General features: G+C 47.2%; 1 protein-coding gene across 2 annotated transcripts in view; it reads right to left on the bottom strand.

Moving 5' to 3' along the window:
* rmdn1 (regulator of microtubule dynamics 1) overlaps window positions 1–348 on the bottom strand; it is a 40,125-nt gene extending 39,777 nt beyond the window's left edge. For both annotated transcript variants that reach the window (XM_068031655.1, XM_068031656.1), the window contains exon 1: window positions 200–348. In XM_068031655.1, coding sequence (XP_067887756.1) covers window positions 200–319 — 120 coding nt within the window. In that variant the 5' untranslated portion in view covers window positions 320–348. The remainder of the gene's footprint in view (window positions 1–199) is intronic.
* Between the last annotated feature and the right edge of the window lie 20,808 nt (window positions 349–21,156).

Raw genomic sequence — 21,156 nt, 5'->3', positions numbered from 1 at the left:
ACAAACCAAAGGTTATACTTGTGCCTGATTTGTCCTTTTTAATAATATCAACAAACTGGGAACAAGAGATTATGGACAGTGGAGCAAATTGGACCCAAGGCAACCTAGACTGCGCCTGCGCAGTCACTGCCGAATCGGGACCGGAATCTGTTAAAGTCTGGACCGCGGATAGTAAATACACAGCCGGGACAACACCCACCTGCGCTTTCACCCTGAACCCAACTTGACTGCAGGGCCTTGCTGTACAACTCCACCTCCGCCCGATCACTGCAGCTTGTAACACGAACCGAGTGAAAACAGCCCTGCCAACAGCCGCCATGCTCACCGCGCTCGCTCTGCAACACCACCGCTCATCCGCAGAGGGCGCACTCAGCCCAGCCTCTGGTGACACCTAGCGATCAATGTAATAATATTCAATCCTCATTAACCCAGGGATCAGACTGAGAGCACCCAGTCCTCATTAACCCAGGGATCAGACTGACAGCACCCAGTCCTCATTAACCCAGGGATCAGACTGAGAGCACCCAGTCCTCATTAACCCGGGTATCAGATTGAGAGCACCCAGTCCTCATTAACCTGGGTATCAGATTGAGAGCACCCAGTCCTCATTAACCCAGGGATCAGACTGAGAGCACCCAGTCCTCATTAACCCAGGGATCAGACTGACAGCACCCAGTCCTCATTAACCCAGGGATCAGACTGAGAGCACCCAGTCCTCATTAACCCAGGGATCAGACTGAGAGCACCCAGTCCTCATTAACCCAGGGATCAGACTGAGAGCACCCAGTCCTCATTAACCCAGGGATCAGACTGAGAGCACCCAGTCCTCATTAACCTGGGTATCAGATTGAGAGCACCCAGTCCTCATTAACCTGGGTAACAGATTGAGAGCACCCAGTCCTCATTAACACAGGGATCAGACTGAGAGCACCCAGTCCTCATTAACCCAGGGATCAGACTGACAGCACCCAGTCCTCATTAACCCAGGTAACAGACTGAGAGCACCCAGTCCTCATTAACCCGGGTAACAGACTGAGAGCACCCAGTCCTCATTAACCAAGGGATCAGACTGAGAGCACCCAGTCCTCATTAACCCAGGGATCAGACTGAGAGCACCCAGTACTCATTAACCTGGGTAACAGATTGAGAGCACCCAGTCCTCATTAACCCGGGGATCAGACTGAGAGCACCCAGTCCTCATTAACCCAGGGATCAGACTGAGAGCACCCAGTCCTCATTAACCTGGGTATCAGATTGAGAGCACCCAGTCCTCATTAACCCAGGGATCAGACTGAGAGCACCCAGTCCTCATTAACCCAGGGATCAGACTGAGAGCACCCAGTCCTCATTAACCCGGGGATCAGACTGAGAGCACCCAGTCCTCATTAACCCAGGGATCAGACTGAGAGCACCCAGTCCTCATTAACCCAGGGATCAGATTGAGAGCACCCAGTCCTCATTAACCCAGGGATCAGACTGAGAGCACCCAGTCCTCATTAACCCAGGGATCAGACTGACAGCACCCAGTCCTCATTAACCCAGGGATCAGACTGACAGCACCCAGTCCTCATTAACCCAGGGATCAGACTGACAGCACCCAGTCCTCATTAACCCAGGGATCAGACTGACAGCACCCAGTCCTCATTAACCCAGGGATCAGACTGACAGCACCCAGTCCTCATTAACCCAGGGATCAGACTGACAGCACCCAGTCCTCATTAACCCAGGATTCAGACTGAGAGCACCCAGTCCTCATTAACCCAGGGATCAGACTGACAGCACCCAGTCCTCATTAACCCGGGTAACAGACTGAGAGCACCCAGTCCTCATTAACCCGGGTATCAGATTGAGAGCACCCAGTCCTCATTAACCCGGGTATCAGATTGAGAGCACCCAGTCCTCATTAACCCGGGTATCAGATTGAGAGCACCCAGTCCTCATTAACCCAGGGATCAGACTGAGAGCACCCAGTCCTCATTAACCCGGGTATCAGACTGAGAGCACCCAGTCCTCATTAACCCGGGTATCAGACAGAGAGCACCCAGTCCTCATTAACACAGGGATCAGACTGACAGGACCCAGTCCTCATTAACCCAGGGATCAGACTGAGAGCACCCAGTCCTCATTAACCCAGGGATCAGACTGACAGCACCCAGTCCTCATTAACCCGGGGATCAGACTGAGAGCACCCAGTCCTCATTAACCCAGGGATCAGATTGAGAGCACCCAGTCCTCATTAACCCAGGGATCAGACTGACAGCACCCAGTCCTCATTAACCCAGGGATCAGATTGAGAGCACCCAGTCCTCATTAACCCAGGGATCAGACTGACAGCACCCAGTCCTCATTAACCCAGGGATCAGACTGACAGCACCCAGTCCTCATTAACCCAGGGATCAGACTGAGAGCACCCAGTCCTCATTAACCCAGGGATCAGACTGAGAGCACCCAGTCCTCATTAACCCAGGGATCAGACTGAGAGCACCCAGTCCTCATTAACCCAGGCATCAGACTGAGAGCACCCAGTTCTCATTAACCCAGGCATCAGACTGAGAGCACCCAGTCCTCATTAACCCGGGTATCAGATTGAGAGCACCCAGTCCTCATTAACCCAGGGATCAGACTGACAGCACCCAGTCCTCATTAACCCAGGGATCAGACTGAGAGCACCCAGTCCTCATTAACCCAGGGATCAGACTGAGAGCACCCAGTCCTCATTAACCCAGGGATCAGATTAAGAGCACCCAGTCCTCATTAACCCAGGGATCAGACTGAGAGCACCCAGTCCTCATTAACCTGGGTATCAGACATAGAGCACCCAGTCCTCATTAACCCGGGTATCAGACTGAGAGCACCCAGTCCTCATTAACCTGGGTATCAGACTGAGAGCACCCAGTCCTCATTAACCCGGGTATCAGACTGAGAGCACCCAGTCCTCATTAACCCAGGTATCAGACTGAGAGCACCCAGTCCTCATTAACCCGGGTATCAGACTGAGAGCACCCAGTCCTCATTAACCCGGGTATCAGACTGAGAGCACCCAGTCCTCATTAACCCAGGGATCAGATTGAGAGCACCCAGTCCTCATTAACCCAGGTATCAGACTGAGAGCACCCAGTCCTCATTAACCCGGGTATCAGATTGAGAGCACCCAGTCCTCATTAACCCGGGTATCAGATTGAGAGCACCCAGTCCTCATTAACCCAGGTATCAGACTGAGAGCACCCAGTCCTCATTAACCCAGGTATCAGATTGAGAGCACCCAGTCCTCATTAACCCAGGGATCAGACTGACAGCACCCAGTCCTCATTAACCCGGGTATCAGACTGAGAGCACCCAGTCCTCATTAACCCGGGTATCAGACTGAGAGCACCCAGTCCTCATTAACCCAGGTATCAGACTGAGAGCACCCAGTCCTCATTAACCCGGGTATCAGATTGAGAGCACCCAGTCCTCATTAACCCGGGTATCAGATTGAGAGCACCCAGTCCTCATTAACCCAGGGATCAGATTGAGAGCACCCAGTCCTCATTAACCCAGGTATCAGACTGAGAGCACCCAGTCCTCATTAACCCGGGTATCAGACTGAGAGCACCCAGTCCTCATTAACCCGGGTATCAGATTGAGAGCACCCAGTCCTCATTAACCCAGGTATCAGACTGAGAGCACCCAGTCCTCATTAACCCAGGTATCAGATTGAGAGCACCCAGTCCTCATTAACCCAGGGATCAGACTGACAGCACCCAGTCCTCATTAACCCGGGTATCAGATTGAGAGCACCCAGTCCTCATTAACCCAGGGATCAGATTGAGAGCACCCAGTCCTCATTAACCCAGGGATCAGACTGACAGCACCCAGTCCTCATTAACCCGGGTATCAGACTGACAGCACCCAGTCCTCATTAACCCGGGTATCAGATTGAGAGCACCCAGTCCTCATTAACCCAGGGATCAGACTGACAGCACCCAGTCCTCATTAACCCAGGGATCAGACTGACAGCACCCAGTCCTCATTAACCCAGGGATCAGACTGAGAGCACCCAGTCCTCATTAACCCAGGGATCAGATTGAGAGCACCCAGTCCTCATTAACCCAGGTATCAGACTGAGAGCACCCAGTCCTCATTAACCCGGGTATCAGACTGAGAGCACCCAGTCCTCATTAACCCGGGTATCAGATTGAGAGCACCCAGTCCTCATTAACCCAGGTATCAGACTGAGAGCACCCAGTCCTCATTAACCCAGGTATCAGATTGAGAGCACCCAGTCCTCATTAACCCAGGGATCAGACTGACAGCACCCAGTCCTCATTAACCCGGGTATCAGATTGAGAGCACCCAGTCCTCATTAACCCAGGGATCAGATTGAGAGCACCCAGTCCTCATTAACCCAGGGATCAGACTGACAGCACCCAGTCCTCATTAACCCGGGTATCAGACTGACAGCACCCAGTCCTCATTAACCCGGGTATCAGATTGAGAGCACCCAGTCCTCATTAACCCAGGGATCAGACTGACAGCACCCAGTCCTCATTAACCCAGGGATCAGACTGACAGCACCCAGTCCTCATTAACCCAGGGATCAGACTGACAGCACCCAGTCCTCATTAACCCAGGGATCAGACTGAGAGCACCCAGTCCTCATTAACTCACAGATACTCAGGGCAGAATGCATAAATGCCGAAACAACCAAAAAACAGTTAGTCCACACTCAGTGAATTCAGTCAGCACTATCAGGACTTTAGGGAATGGCAGAGAGCACCCATTGACACATGAGTTAACCCACAAACACCCTGGGATTCATTAAAGACCATCCAATGCCGACTCCTCAGCTGAGGCACGCTAAGAGAACTCAGTGCAGATTTCCATAATCTACTGAGACCAGTGACCACTTTGAGGTTGGCCAGGGATGTCTCAAAACCAACAGATATTCATTAATTGGTGTGATAGCTTGTCTTCTTTATCTTACATACTTGTGATGGTCATTATAATGGCAGATGGTGAAATTTGAATTCAATTCATAAAAAAAACATGAAACCATTGGAAAAACCTATCTGGTTCGTGAATGTCCCATAGAGAAGGAGATCTGCCGTCCTTACGTGGTCTGGCCTACATGTGACTCCAGACCTATAGCAACGTGGTTGACTCTTAAATGCCCTCTGAAAGGGCCTAGCAAGCCACTCCAGTTGTATCAAACCACTACAAAGTGTAAGAAAAGGAACAAAATCGGACCGACCACCCAGCATTTACCTAGGCACTGGAAATGACAGCGGCAAACCCTGCCCTGTCGACACTGCAAAGTCCTCCTTACTAACATCAGGGGGCTTGTGCCAAAATTGAGAGAGCTGTCCCACAGACAAGTCAAGCAACAGCCTGGCGTAGTCATACTCATAGAATCATACCTTACAGAAAATGCCCCTGACATCGCCATAACCATCTCTGGGTATGTCCTGTGCCACCGGCAGGACAGACCCACCAAGCCAGGGGACCAACCCTGGTTCAATGAAGAATGCAGGAGGGCATGCCAAGAGCAGCACCAGGCATACCTAAAAATGAGGTGTCAGTCTGGTGAAGCTACAACACCAGACTACATGCATGTCAAACAGCGGAAGCAGCATGTGATAGGGCTAAGCAATCCCACAACCAATAGATCAGATCTAAGCTCTGCAGTCCTGCCACATCCTGTCGTGAATGGTGGTGGATAATTAAGCAACTAACAGGAAGAGAAGGGTCCACAAATATCCCCATCCTCAATGATGGTGAAGCCCAGCACATCAGTGCAAAAGTTAAGGCTGAAGCATTTGCATCCATCTTTAGCCAGAAGTGCCGACTGGATGATCCATCTCGGCCTCCTCCTGAGGTCCCCAGCATCACACATGCCAGTCTTCAGCCACTCCGATTCACTTCAGGTGATGTCAAATAATGGCTGAAGGCACTGGATACTGCAAAGGCTATGGGCCCTGACAACATTCCAGCAATAGTACTGAAGACTTGTGCTCCAGAACTAGCTGCGCCCCTAGGCAAGCTGTTCCAGTACCGATACAACATTGGCATCTACCCGGCAATGTGGAAAATTGCCCAGGTATGTTCTGTGCACAAAATGCAGGACAAATCCAACCCAGCTAATTACGCTCCATCAGTCTACTGTCAATCATCAGTAAAGTGATGGAAGGGGTCAATGACAGTGCTATCAAGCGGAACTTGCTCAGCAATAACCTGCTCACTGACGCTCAATTTGGGCCTGGCCAGGGCCACTCAGCTTCTGACCTCATTACAGCCTTGGTCCAAACATAGATAAAAGAGCTGAACTCCAGAGGTGAGGTGAGAGTGACATCAGCAGCATTTGACCGAGTGTGACATCAAGGAGCCCTAGCAAAACGGGAGTCAATGGTTGCAGGAAAGTCTACATCAGATCAGTGGGAGTCATGCAAAGAGGAAATAGTGAAGGTTCAGAGCCAACATGTACCCGTTAAGGTGAAGGGTAGGACCATCAAGTCCAGGGAACCCTGGATGTCAAGGGATACTGAGTATTGGATCAAGAAAATAAAAGAGGCTTATGGCAGATTCGGAGGGCTTGAAACAGCGGAGGCCCTACAGGAGTATAGAAAGTGTAGGGGGGTACTTAAAAAAGTAATTGGGAGAGCGAAGAGGGGACATGAAAAAACATTGGCAGGCAAGATAAAGGAAAATCCTAAGGCATTTTATAAGTATATTAAGGGCAAGAGGATAACCAGGGAAAGAGTAGGGCCCATTAGGGACCAAAGTGGCAATCTGTGTGTGGAGCCGGAGGACATAGGTGAAGTTTTAAATGATTACTTTTCATCTGTTTTCACTGTGGAGAACGACGATGTAGGTGTAGCGATCAGGGAGGGGGATTGCGATATACTTGAACAAATTAACATTGAAAGGGAGGAAGTATTTTATGTTTCAGCAGGCTTAAAAGTGGATAAATCCCCAGGCCCAGATGAGATGTATCCCAGGCTGTTATGTGAGGCAAGTGAGGTGATAGCAAGGGTTCTAACACAAATTTTCAGGTCCTCTCTGGCCACAGGAGAGGTGCCAGAGGAATGGAGGACAGCGAATGTTGTACCTTTATTCAAGAAGGGTAGCAGGGATAGACCAGGTAATTATAGGCCAGTGAGTCTAACATCAGTGGTTGGGAAACTATTGGAAAAAATTCTGAGGGACAGGATTAATCTCCACTTGGGGAGGCAGGGAATGATTAGGGATAGTCAGCATTGCTTTGTCAGAGGGAGCTCGTGTCTGACTAATTTTTCGAGGAGGTGACTAGATGTATAGATGAGGGTAAACCAGTTGATGTAGTCTACATGGACCTCTGTAAGGCTTTTGATAAGGTCCCGCATGGGAGATTGGTTAGGAAGGTATGAGCCCATGCAGGATCTAGGGCAATTTGGCAAATTGGATCCCAAATTGGCTTAGTGGCAGGAAACAGAGGGTAATGGTCGAGGGTTGCTTTTGTGAGTGGAAGCCTGTGACCAGTGGTGTACCACCGGGATCGGTGCTGGGACCCTTGCTGCTTGTAATGTACATTAATGATTTAGACGTGAATATAGGATGTATGATAAGTAAGTTCACAGATGACATGAAAATTAGTGGTGTCGAAAATAGTGAGGAGGAAAGCCTTAGATTACAGGACCATATAGATGGGCGGAGCAGTGGCAAATGGAATTTAATCCTGAGAAGTGTGAGGTGATGCATTTTGGGAGGACTAACAAGGCAAGGGAATATACAATGGATACTAGGACCCTAGGAAGTACAAAAGGTCAGAGGGACCTTGGTGTACTTGTCCATTGATCACTGAAAGCAGCAGCACAGGTAGATAAGGTGGTTAGGAAGGCATATGGGTTACATGTCTTTATTAGCCAAGGCATAGAATATAAGAGCAAGGAGGTTATAATGGAGCTGTATAAAACGTTAGTTAGGCCACAGCTAGAGTACTGTATACAGTTCTGGGCAGCACACTATAGGAAGGATGTGATTGCACTGGAGAGGGTGCAGAGGAGATTCACCAGGATGTTGCCTGGGCTGGAGCATTTCAGCTATGAAGAGAGATTGAAAAGGCTAGGGTTGTTTTCCTTAGAACAGAGAAGGATGAGGGGGGACATGATTGAGGTATACAAAGTTATCAGGGGCATCGATAGGTTAGATAGGAAGAAACTTTTTCCCTTAGTGGAGGTGTCAATAACTAGGGGGAATAGATTTAAGGTAAGGGGCAGGAGGTTTAGAGGGGATTTGAGGAAAGATTTTTTCACCCAGAGAGTGGTTGGAATCTGGAATACACTGCCTGAAGGGGTGGTAGAGGCGGGAACCCTCACAACATTTAAGAAGTATTTAGATGAGCACTTGAAATGCCATAGCATACAAGGCTACGAGCCAAGTGCTGGAAAATGTGACTAGAATAGTTAGGTGCTTGATGGCCGGCACAGACACGACGGGCCAAAGGGCCTGTTTCTGTACTCTATGACTCGAATGGGAATCAGGGGAAAAGCTCTCTACTGGTTGAAGTCATACCTTGCACAAAGGAAGATGGTTGTGGTTGTTGGAGGCCAATCACCTCAGCTCCAGGACATCACTGCACGAGTTCATCAGGGTAGTGGCCTAGGCCCAACCATCTTCAGCTGCTTCATCAATCATCTCCCTCCATCGTAAGGTCAGAAGTGGGGATGTTCATTGATGATTGCACAATATTCAGTATCATTCATGACTCCTCAGATACTAAAGTAGTCCATATGCAGCAAGACCTGGACAATATCCAGGCCTGAGCTGATAAGTGGCAAGTAATGTTTGCACCTACAAGTGCCAGGCAATGACCATCTCAAACAAGAGAGAATCTAACCATCTCCCCTTGACATTCAATGGCATTACCATCACCGAATCCCCCACTATCAACATCCTGGGGTTACCATTGACCAGAAATCGAACTGGACCAGCAACATAAATGCTGTGACTACAACAGCAGGTCAGACACTGAGAATTCTGCAGCACGTAACTCACCTCCTATCTCCCCAAAGCCTGTCCATCATCTACAAGGCACAAGATCACCAATGCATCCACTATCTCCATAACTACCCCTTTCAACACTCTGGGATGTAGAATATCAGGTCCTGGGGACTTATCAAACTTCAGTCCCATTAATTTCTCCAATACAACCTTCTTACTAATACTAATTTCCTTCAAATTCCTCAAACTCCCTAGTCTTTTGAATCTCTAATTCTGGGAGATTTGTTGTATCTTTCTCAGTGAAGACAGAAACAAAGTAGTCATTTAGCTTCTCTGCCATTTCTCTATTCCCAATTATAAATTCCCCTGACTGTGCCTGTAACGGACCCACATTTGTCTTAGCTAAATGTTTCCTTTTTACAAACCTATAGAAGCTTTTACTGTTCATTTTTTATGTTTTTTGCTAGTTTACATTCATATTCTATTCTCCTTTTCTTCATCAGTCTCTTGGTCCTCCTTTGCAGGATTCTAAAATCCTCCCAATCCTCAGGTTTACTACTATTTCTAGCAATGTTATAGGCCTTTTCTTTTAATCTTATACAATCCTTAACCTCCTTTGTTAGTCACGGTTGACTGCCTTTAATTTTGGGGTTTCTGTGCCTTGTAGGAATATATAGTTGCTGTAATAATTCTTTGAAGACTACCATTGCCTATACACTGTGATACCTTTTAATGTATTTTCCCAATCCACCTCAGCCAATTTGCCCCTCATGCCTTCATAATTTCCTTTGTTCAAATTTAACACCCTGGCTTCAGATTGAACTACCTCACTTTCAAACATAATTTAAAATTCTATCATATTATGGTCACTCATCCCGAAAGGTTCTTTTACAAGATTATTAATTAGCCCTTTTTCATTACATAATACTGGACCTAAAATAGCCTGTTCTTTAATCAGTTCCTCAACATACTGCTCTAGAAAACTACCCCTAACACACTCCAGAAACTCATCCTCCACAGCATTAGCCAGTCTATGTGCAGATTGAAGTCATCCATAATTAATGTATTACCCATGCTACATGCTTCTCTAATCTCCTGATTTAGACCACCCATTTTTGACCAATTCCTATAACAGACCTAGGAAGATCTAGGAAGATCTTGGGTTACCTCTGCTGGTGCAAAATTGCACCGCTCCTGATATAAGGAGTCAATCCTGGTATAAATGATCTGGAATTCTCCTGATATATAAACAGAACCATAAAATCATAGAATGATACAGCACAGAACGAGTCCATTTGGCCCACTGTGCCTGTGCCAGCTCTTTGAAAGAACTACCAATTCGTCTCACTCTCCTGCTTTTTTGCCATAGCCCTGCAAATATTTCTCCTTCTAAAATTCTTTTCATTTGTTTATGGGATGTGGGCGTCGCTCGCCATGCCGGCATTTATTGCCCATCCCTAATTGCCCATGAGAAGGTGCTAGTGAGCTGCCTTCTTGTTAGTGTTGTTAGGAAGGGAATTCCAGGATTTTGAGCCAGTGACAGTGAAGGAACGGCGATATATTTCCAAGTCAGGATGGTGTGTGGCTTGGAGGGGAACTTGCTACTGCTGCCCTTGTCCTTCTAGGTGGTAGAGGTCGCAGGTTTGGAAGGTGCTGTCTATGGAGCCATGGGTCGTTGCTGCAGTGCATCTTGTAGATGGTACACACTGCTGCCACTGTGCACCGGTAGTGGAGTGAGTGAATGTTTGTGGATGGGGTGCCAATCAAGCGGGCTGCTTTGTCCTGGATGGTGTCGAGCTTCTTGAGTGTTGTTGGAGCTGCACTCATCCAGGCAAGTGGAGAGTGTTCCATCACACTCCTGACTTGTGCCTTGTAGATGGTGGACAGGCTTTGGGGGAGTCAGGAGGTGAATTACTTGCCACAGGATTCCCAGCCTCTGATCTACTCTTGTAGCCAGGGTATTTATATGGCTACTCCAGTTCAGTTTCTGGTCAATGTTAAGCCCCCAGGATGTTGATAGTGGGGGATTCAGCGGTCGTAATTCCACAAAACAGCAAGGGGAGATGGTTAAATTCTCTCTTATTGGAGATGGTCATTGCCTGGCACTTGTGTGGCACGAATGTTACTTGCCACTTATCAGCCCAAGCCTGGATGTTGTCCAGGTCTTGCTGCATTTCTACATGGACTGCTTCAGTATCTGAGGAGTCACGAAGGCTGCTGAACATTGTGCAATCATCAGAGAACATCCCCACTTCTGACCTTATGATTGAAGAAAGGTCATTGACAAAGCAGCTGAAAATGATTGGTTCTAGGACACTGCCCTGAGGAACTCCTGCAGTGATGTCCTGGAGCTGAGATGATTGATCTCCAACAACCACAACCATCTTTCTTTGCGCTAGGTATGACTCTAGCCAGCGGAGAGTTTCCCCCCTGATTCCCATTGACTTCCAGTTTTGCTAGGGCCCCTTGATGCCATACTCAGTCAAATGCTGCCTTGATGTCAAGGGCAGTCACTCTCACCTCACCTCTTGAGTTCAGCTCTTTTATCCATGTTTGGATCAAGACTGTAGTGAGGTGGGGAGCTGAGTGGCCCTGGTAGAACCCAAATTGAGCGTCACTAAATCGGTTAATGCTAAGCAAGTGCCGCTTGATAGCACTGTCGATGACACTTTCCATCACCTTATTGATGATCGAGAGTAGACTGATGGGACGGTAACTGGCCGGGTTGGATTTGTCCTTTTTTTATCCAATTTCCTTTTGAAAGTTATTATTGCATTTGCTTCCACCACCTTTTCAGGCAGTGCATTCCAGAACATAGCTACATGCTGCCTTAAAAAATTCTCTCATCTAGTCTCTTTTTCTTGATTCTTTTGCCAATTAGCGTAAATCTCTGTTCTTTGGTTGCTAACCCATCTGTCGAAAGCAGCTTCCCCCTATTTATTCTATTAAAACTTGTAAACTATATTTTAGCCTATATTTTAGTCAGAGAACACAGTATTACCATCTATAATCTACAAACATTTAGTGGTCTGACTCAAACTAACAGTCAGCCAGTCCTAAGAATGAAAGCATCCAACACTGATTCCTAGAGACATCAAAAATCTGCCTGACATCGTCCAGTACTGATGAATATCATCAACAGACACCTAGGGCTGAATTTTAATAGGCCTCCTATGTCAGGGGTCACGGCAGGGGGGCCCAGAAAGTTCTTTCGGGAGAGGTCCACCACCACCCCCAACGATGGATCGGCCCTGCCACATTTTACCAGCGGCGGTGAGACCTCGGTGTGGCTCTCCCCGCCAAGCGGCGGGGCCTTCATTTTAATATACAAATGAAACTGAAATTAACTAGTAATTACTTACTTGTTAGCGATGGCCATCCCATACCGATATTCCAGCCGCCAGCTGGAACACCTGCGCCTTCGGAACTTCAGAACTCCGTTCGGAGTTCCGAGGCATGACACTGGTGGGTAGAGGAGAAGAGTGAAATTTTCAGTGCTGGTGGGAGGGTGCGGGGAGTGGGGAGATCTATTGTAAGTGGTGTGGGGATGATGGGAAAGGGTTGAGGGTCAAATGTTCTGACGTTGGGGGGAAAGTTCAACAAATCAAAGGTGCTTTATGGGGGGATATGTCAGTGTAATAAATGAGGACTCATTGTGGGGGGATGGAATAAAATTTTTCGGCAGGTTGCAGTGAAGCAGGGCCTTTAAAATTTGAATGAGAATGAAGGGCCTGTAGCCCTTTAAAAATGGCACCTGCACGATGTCATCAGGGTTGGCCCCTGCCCCCTCTATTTACATGAGCCCCCACGTGAAATATCGCAGGGGCTTAGCGATGGCAGTTTTAGGTGGACGGAATGCTGAGATCAGAGCATGCCACCGCAATTTGCGGCACACTCATAAAATTCAGCCCCTAGTATTCAGTCTCTATAACCAAGTCAGTTTGAGAGAACTCATTGCTGAGTCCTATAATCTATAGATGAATGATGCACACTTACATAGTTCAATAATGCATTACACTCATTCCCATAGCCTCCACATATACGCTACTATTCCTTGCAGATGCAAGCATTGTAAATATCATACACAGAATGTGCAATTTTGCAATATCTTCAAAGACACGGTATTGCATTTCAGTGCACAATGACTGTATGTTTAACACAACATCACTAACACTGTAATATTTGAAACACATAGCAATGCCCTTCTTTTCCGTAGTCTCATCCACACTTATGTGGCCTTGGAGAAGGAGTACACAGTGTCTGCCAGTATGCTTGAAGCCCTCCATGGCCCAGTGGGCACATGAGGGACTGGTGGGAATAGTGGACATACAGTATTGCCAATGTTTGTGAGTTTATAAGAAAATTTAGTCTCACATATGATCTCATAACTGATGAGATTTTCAGTCGATTGCACTGATTTGTGCACTGAAACATCAATCTTTGTCACACCTGTTGTGATTGGCTGCTGCTGGGAAAATGGCTGCAGCAGGAGCTGGGCAGATCCTTACACGTGCGGGAAAAAATATGGAGAAGCTGAGGATGCTATGACTCAAATGGTGGGTCGGTGAGTGGATTGATTTAATAGCGAAGTGGTTCTCAAACTGGGACTGCGGGCGCCTCGGCATCTACAGAGACATTCTAAGGGGTCTACAATGCAAGGGTTGTGAGTGGGCAACTGCCCAGGGCTCCATGGTCAAGACCAATTGAATGAGTGGTGTTTCGAGGCATGGTCCTGCTCTCTCCATGCTCTGCAGCCCCAGTGCTCTGCACCCATCAGTGCTTTGCTATCTTTCTCCCCAAACCCTTACCTTCCCACCGAGCTCTGTAGCTCCCAGTGCTCAGCTGTCCCTGTGCTCTAGTCAAGGATGAACAGATACTGCAGTGAAAAGTAGACACGCCCATCTCACTGATATCCGTAAGTAAATACCTGTTTTCTTGAAAGCATTATTAAAACACTTTACAAGCAGCACTTTAATATTATGAATATTATATAGTATTATTATTTAGATTGGGGGGGGGCGGTCTCCGTGATTACTAATCCATTTAAAAAGAGGTCCTTCTAACAAAACTGTTTGAGACCACTGTACTAGTGTTGGATTACTCCACTAATCCCTTCCTTTACCTGGATCTCCTCCTTCCCATTCACCAACAGAAAGCTTCTGGTGGCCTTGGCCAGCCTCTTGTTTCTCAGGATGACCTACTCAGCCTCTCGCTGACAAGTTCCTGCTCCTCAAGGCCAGGTTTAGGGCTTGGTGGGCAGGTGTACTTTGCAGTTCTGACAGGGGCGGTGGCACCTGCTGGGCTTTGGGAGAAAACCAATGCCCAGTTCGTCCCGCTGCACTGGTCGTAGTGCACAGGAAGTGGCCCTGCTACGGGCGGCTACACACGTAGTTCCTGAAGTCTGGCTGGTTGTGCAGCTCTGTCTCACAGCAATCACACTGCGAGCTCCTGCACTTGTCACACTTGACAGCCACCCACAAGCCATTGCACATGTAGCTCCTGGTCTCCTGGCAACTCAGTCCCGCGCCACTGCAGCTCCTTGTACTGCAAATCAAGGTGAGAGCAGGGCCTCCGCTGGGCCTGTCAGATAAGATCTGGCTGCTTAGAGGGATCAGGCTTTGTATGGTGGTCGTTTTGGGCACCAGGTGAAGGGCCGAGATAGCTCTGTATTAATAATCCCACTCTCACACTCTTTCCCAATAGTCCTGACAGTATCAATCCCATTATCCAACTGCTCCACTCCCCATAGCCCAGTATCAATCCCAGAAGGCGAGGCGGGGAACAGAGTGGCTGAAGAGGGTAAGGTGAGGCCAGAACAGAGCGAGTGGCTGAAGAAGGTGAGGCCAGGCTGGAGCAGAATGAGAGGAGTGGCTGAAGAGGACGTGGCGAGGCAGGGAGCAGAGAGGGCGAATAGGATGAGGTGAGGCCGGAGCAGAGTGAGTGTTTGAAGAGGATGAGTTGACACACGGCAGGGACTGGAGCAGAGTAGCTAATTAATTCTTCCTTGTATAGCATCATATCCGTGTTTTAGTCATGTTGGAAAAGGGACCACCACAGGTACAGGTACAAGTACTGTTTTGATGAAAGGTCACTGACCTGAAACGTTAACTCTGCTTCTCTCTCCACAGATGCTGCCAGACCTGTTGAGTATTTCCAGCATTTCTTGTTTTTATTTCAGATATCCAGCATCTGCAGTATTTTGCTTTTATTTTATGTGCAGGTACAGGTACAGGTAAGCTAATTGGAGCAGTTCTGACCCAGTAAAAAAACAGCAGACATTCAGACACACCTTTTCTCTTGTTGGTTCTAAAGAACAAAGAACAAAGATAATTACAGCACAGGAACAGGCCCTTCGGCCCTCCAAGCCTGCGCCGATCCAGATCCTCTCTCTAAACATGTCGCCTATTTTCTAAGGTTCTGTATCTCTTTTCTTCCTGCCCATTCATGTATCTGTCTAGATACATCTTAAATGACTCCATCGTGCCCGCATCTACCACCTCCGCTGGCAATGCGTTCCAGGTGTCCACCACCCTCTGAGTAAAGAACTTTCCACGCATATCCCCCCTAAACTTTTCCCCTTTCACTTTGAACTCGTGTCCTCTAGTAATTGAAACCCCCACTCTGGGAAATAGCCTCTTGCTATCCACCCTGTCTATACCTCTCATGATTTTGTACACCTCAATCAGGTCCCCCCTCAACCTCCGTCTTTCTAATGAAAATAATCCTAATCTGCTCAACCTCTCTTCATAGCTAGCGCCGTCCATACCAGGCAACATCCTGGTGAACCTCCTCTGCACCCTCTCCAAAGCATCCACATCCTTTTGATAATGTGGCGACCAGAACTGTACGCAGTATTCCAAATGTGGCCGAACCAAAGTCCTATACAACTGTAACATGACCTGCCAACTCTTGTTCTCAATGCCCCGTCCGATGAAGGAAAGCATGCCGTATGCCTTCTTGACCACTCTATTTACCTGCGTTGCAACCTTCAGGGAACAGTGGACCTGAACACCCAAATCTCTCTGGACATCAATTTTCCCCAGGACTTTTCCATTTACTGTATAGTTCACTCTTGAATTGGATCTTCCAAAATGCATCACCTCGCATTTGCCCTGATTGAACTCCATCTGCCATTTCTCTGCCCAACTCTCCAATCTATCTATATTCTGCTGTATTCTCTGACAGTCCCCTTCACTATCTGCTACTCCACCAATCTTAGTGTCGTCTGCAAATTTGCTAATCAGTCCACCTATACTTTCCTCCAAATCATTAATGTATATCACAAACAACAGTGGTCCCAGCACGGATCCCTGTGGAACACCACTGGTCACACGTCTCCATTTTGAGAAACTCCCTTCTACTGCTACTCTCTGTCTCCTGTTGCCCAGCCAGTTCTTTATCCATCTAGCTAGTACACCTTGGACCCCAAGCGCCTTCACTTTCTCCATCAGCCTGCCATGGGGAACCTTATCAAACGCCTTACTGAAGTCCATGTATATGACATCTACAGCCCTTCCCTCATCAATCAACTTTGTCACTTCCTCAAAGAATTCTATTAAGTTGGTAAGACATGACCTTCCCTGCACAAAACCATGTTGCCTATCACTGATGAGCCCATTTTCTTCCAAATGGGAATAGATCCTATCCCTCAGTATCTTCTCCAGCAGCTTCCCTACCACTGACGTCAGGCTCACCGGTCTATAATTACCTGGATTATCCCTGCTACCCTTCTTAAACAAGGGGACAACATTAGCAATTCTCCAGTCCTCCGGGACCTCACCCGTGTTTAAGGATGCTGCAAAGATATCTGTTAAGGCCCCAGCTATTTCCTCTCTCGCTTCCCTCAGTAACCTGGGATAGATCCCATCCGGACCTGGGGACTTGTCCACCTTAATGCCCTTTAGAATACCCAACACTTCCTCCCTCCTTATGCCGACTTGACCTAGAGTAATCAAACATCTGTTCCTAACCTCAACATCCGTCATGTCCCTCTCCTCGGTGAATACCGATGCAAAGTACTCGTTTAGAATCTCACCCATTTTCTCTGAGTCCAAGCATAACATTCCTCCTTTGTCCTTTAGTGGGCCAATCCTTTCTCTAGTTACCCTCTTTCTCCTTATATATGAATAAAAGGCTTTGGGATTTTCCTTAACCCTGTTTGCTAAAGATATTTCATGACCCCTTTTAGCCCTCTTAATTCCTCGTTTCAGATTGGTCCTACATTCCCGATATTCTTTCAAAGCTTCGTCTTTCATCAGCCGCCTAGACCTTATGTATGCTTCCTTTTTCCTCTTAGCTAGTCTCACAATTTCACCTGTCATCCATGGTTCCCTAATCTTGCCATTTCTATCCCTCATTTTCACAGGAACATGTCTCTCCTGCACGCTAATCAACCTCTCTTTAAAAGCCTCCCACATATCACATGTGGATTTACCTTCAAACAGCTGCTCCCAATCTACATTTCCCAGCTCCTGCCGAATTTTGGTATAGTTGGCCTTCCCCCAATTTAGCACTCTTCCTTTAGGACCACTCTCGTCTTTGTCCACGAGTATTTTAAAGCTTACGGAATTGTGATCACTATTCCCAAAGTAGTCCCCTACTGAAACTTCAACAACCTGGCCGGGCTCATTCCCCAACACCAGGTCCAGTATGGCCCCTTCCCGAGTTGGACTATTTACATACTGCTCTAGAAAACCCTCCTGGATGCTCCTTACAAATTCTGCTCCATCTGGACCTCTAACACTAAGCGAATCCCAGTCAATGTTGGGAAAATTAAAATCTCCTATCACCACCACCCTGTTGCTCCTACATCTTTCCATAATCTGTTTACATATTTGTACCTCTATCTCACGCTCGCTGTTGGGAGGCCTGTAGTACAGCCCCAACATTGTTACCGCACCCTTCCTATTTCTGAGTTCTGTCCATATTGCCTCACTGCTCGAGTCCTCCATAGTGCCCTCCTTCAGCACAGCTGTGATATCCTCTTTGACCAGTAATGCAACTCCTCCACCCCTTTTACCTCCCTCTCTATCCCGCCTGAAGCATCGATATCCTGGGATATTTAGTTGCCAATCATGCCCTTCCCTCAACCAAGTCTCAGTAATAGCAATAACATCATACTCCCAGGTACTAATCCAAGCCCTAAGTTCATCTGCCTTACCTACTACACTTCTTGCATTAAAACAAATGCACCTCAGACCACCAGTCCCTTTATATTCATCATCTGCTCCCTGCCTGCTCTTCCCCTTAGTCACACTGACTTCATTATCTAGTTCCTTACAGGCTTTTGTTACTACCTCCTTACTGTCAACTGACCTCAATTGGTTCCCATCCCCCTGCCACATTAGTTTAAACCCTCCCCAACAGCGTTAGCAAAAGCACCTCCAAGGACATTGGTTCCAGTCCGGCCCAGGTGTAGACCGTCCAATTTGTAATAGTCCCACCTCCCCCAGAACCGGTCCCAATGTCCCAAAAATCTGAACCCCTCCTTCCTGCACCATCTCTCAAGCCACGCATTCATCCTGACTATTCTTTCATTTTTACTCTGACTATCACGTGGCACTGGTAGTAATCCTGAGATTACTACCTCTGAGGTCCTACTTTTTAACTTGGCTCCTAACTCCCTAAACTCTGCTTGTAGGACCTCATCCCGTTTTTTACCTATATCATTAGTGCCTATGTGCACAATGACAACTGGCTGTTCACCCTCCCCCTTTAGAATGTTCTGCAGCCGATCTGAGACGTCCCTGACCCGTTCTGTGGATATCAGCACCAGGAATTCTGGAATCTCTTCCCTTTGGCCTCCTTGTCTCAAGAAACAATGGGTAAGCACCTGAAGGTGGTCAGTGGTTTGTGAAGCAGCGCCTGGAGTGGCTATAAAGGCCAACTCTAGAGTGACAGACTCTTCCACAGGTGCTGCAGATAAAATTGATTGTCAGGGCTGTTATACAGTTGGCTCTTTCCTTGCGCTTCTGTCTTTTTTCCTGCCAACTGCTTAGTCTCTTCGACTTGCCACAATTTAGCCCTGTCTTTATGGCTGTCCGCCAGCTCTGGCGATCACTGGCAACTGACTCCCACGACTTGTGATCAATGTCACAGGACTACATGTCGCGTTTGCAGATGTCTTTAAAGCAGAGACATGGACGGCCGGTGGGTCTGATACCAGTGACGAGCTCGCTGTACAATGTGTCTTTGGGGATCCTGCCATCTTCCATGCAGCTCACATGGCCAAGACATCTCAAGCGCCGCTGGCTCAGTAGGGTGTATATGCTGGGGATGTTGGCCGCCTCGAGGACTTCTGTGTTAGAGAAACGGTCCTGCCACCTGATGCCAGCGATTCTCTGGAGGCAGTGAAGATGGAATGAATTGAGACATCGCTCTTGGCTGGCATACGTTGTCCAGGCCTCGCTGCCGTAGAGCAAGGTATTGAGGACACAGGCTTGATACACTTGGACTTTTGTATTCTGTTCAGTGCGCCATTTTCTCACACTCTCTTTGCCAGTCTGGACATAGCAGTGGAAGCCTTTCCCATGCACTTGTTGATTTCTGCATCGAGAGACAGGTTACTGGTGATAATTGAGCCTAGGTAGGTGAACTCTTGAACCACTTCCAGAGCGTGTTGGCCGATATTGATGGATGGAGCATTTCTGACGTCCTGTCCCATGATGTTCGTTTTCTTGAGGCTGATGGTTAGGCCAAATTCGTCGCAGGCAGCCGCAATCCTGTCGATGAGTCTCTGCAGACACCCTTCAGTGTGAGATGTTAATGCAGCATCGTCAGCAAAGAGTTGTTCCCTGATGAGGACTTTCTGTACTTTGGTCTTCGCTCTTAGACGGGCAAGGTTGAACAACCTGCCATCTGATCTTGTGTGGAGGAAAATTCCTTCTTCTGAAGACTTGAACGCATGTGAGAGCAGCATAAATGACTTCAAAAAACATCAGGAAAATTACAAGCCTATAACGCTGCTGTTTCCTGATTGAAACATTGCAAAAGACTTTTCCTGTGGGAGAACAAAAGCCAATGCAATAATAAAAGCTCTTTCCAACAACCATTCTAAATTAGCTGTAGCACATGCTGAAACTGGCCCAATCACTTAAATGGTGGATGAGATAATGATCTTTGGAGCGACAAGAAGGTTTGCATTACCATTAGTTTTTTTTTTACCAGACTCTAAAAATTGTAAGAACAGGCCTCTTGGCCATGGAAATATGTAATAAAGCAAATGCAGAAAACCTGTTAGTGTAACCACCACATTCCATGGGAGAATGTTATTGGTTTCTCTTCCAACTCTGTCAATGACATGATAGGAAAAAATAATTCTGTTTTAAGTTGGATAAGCAGTCAAGTTCCGTGTACAGTTTGTCTTGAGTTTCCCGCCTGTCGCATCTTGCAGTGAAGGATGCTGTTAAAGCAATCTCAAAACAGTGGACATTTTGTTTTATTATTTTAATGGCAGCACCAAACAAAAAGAGGAGTACAAGCAACACCAGCACTGGTATGGTGCAAACGAACTTCAACTAATAAAACATGGAGGAATAAAGTGGCTCAGTCTCAGCTAAGCGGTAACAAGATGCAATAACAAGTGGGAGCTACTTAGAGGCTATTTTGGAAGCAATGAAGCAGAATAACTGAGTTCAGTGAATTTACACCTACATACAAGACAAGTAAATGCACCTTTACTTTCTTTTTAGATATATGGTTTGGATGATTTATTAGCCTACAGCATCTTTTCACAAGCCAAGAATGCAAGAATTGCCTATCTCTGAGAAGGAAAGCATTAAAACTGCTAAAATGCACTCAATCGATTTGTAAAGTCCGATTTGTTGAGCAGTACCAATAAAGCAGCCATGGTGGACTATCAAGATTGAACAAATTAGAAAGAAAACAAGAAGTTGTCTGTTGGTGTTAAAGCTAAAATGTTTTTTGCTCGAAATGAAGATTTAGACAATGCTACACTTAAGAATTTCTACTCTGGAGTCAGAGGCCTAAATTTTCACCATGGAGGGAGGAAACAGGAACCAGGTCTGTTTTTGGGTCAGAAATTCACCTCCGGTGGAAAATTAATTAAACTTTTAACAGGAGTGAGCCCTTAACTGATATGGAAACGGGTTCCCTGTCCACTTAGAGCCAGTAGAGGTGGGCATAGAGGTGGATCAGATGAAGTCTGAGACTCATTTAGACCCCCACGGCAGCCATCAC

This window comes from Heterodontus francisci, chromosome 5 (assembly GCF_036365525.1).
Source record: "Heterodontus francisci isolate sHetFra1 chromosome 5, sHetFra1.hap1, whole genome shotgun sequence".
Classification (NCBI taxonomy): Eukaryota; Metazoa; Chordata; class Chondrichthyes; order Heterodontiformes; family Heterodontidae; genus Heterodontus; species Heterodontus francisci.
The sequence above is the reverse complement of the archived record's forward strand: the minus strand, read 5'-3'. Positions and strand labels throughout refer to the sequence as shown.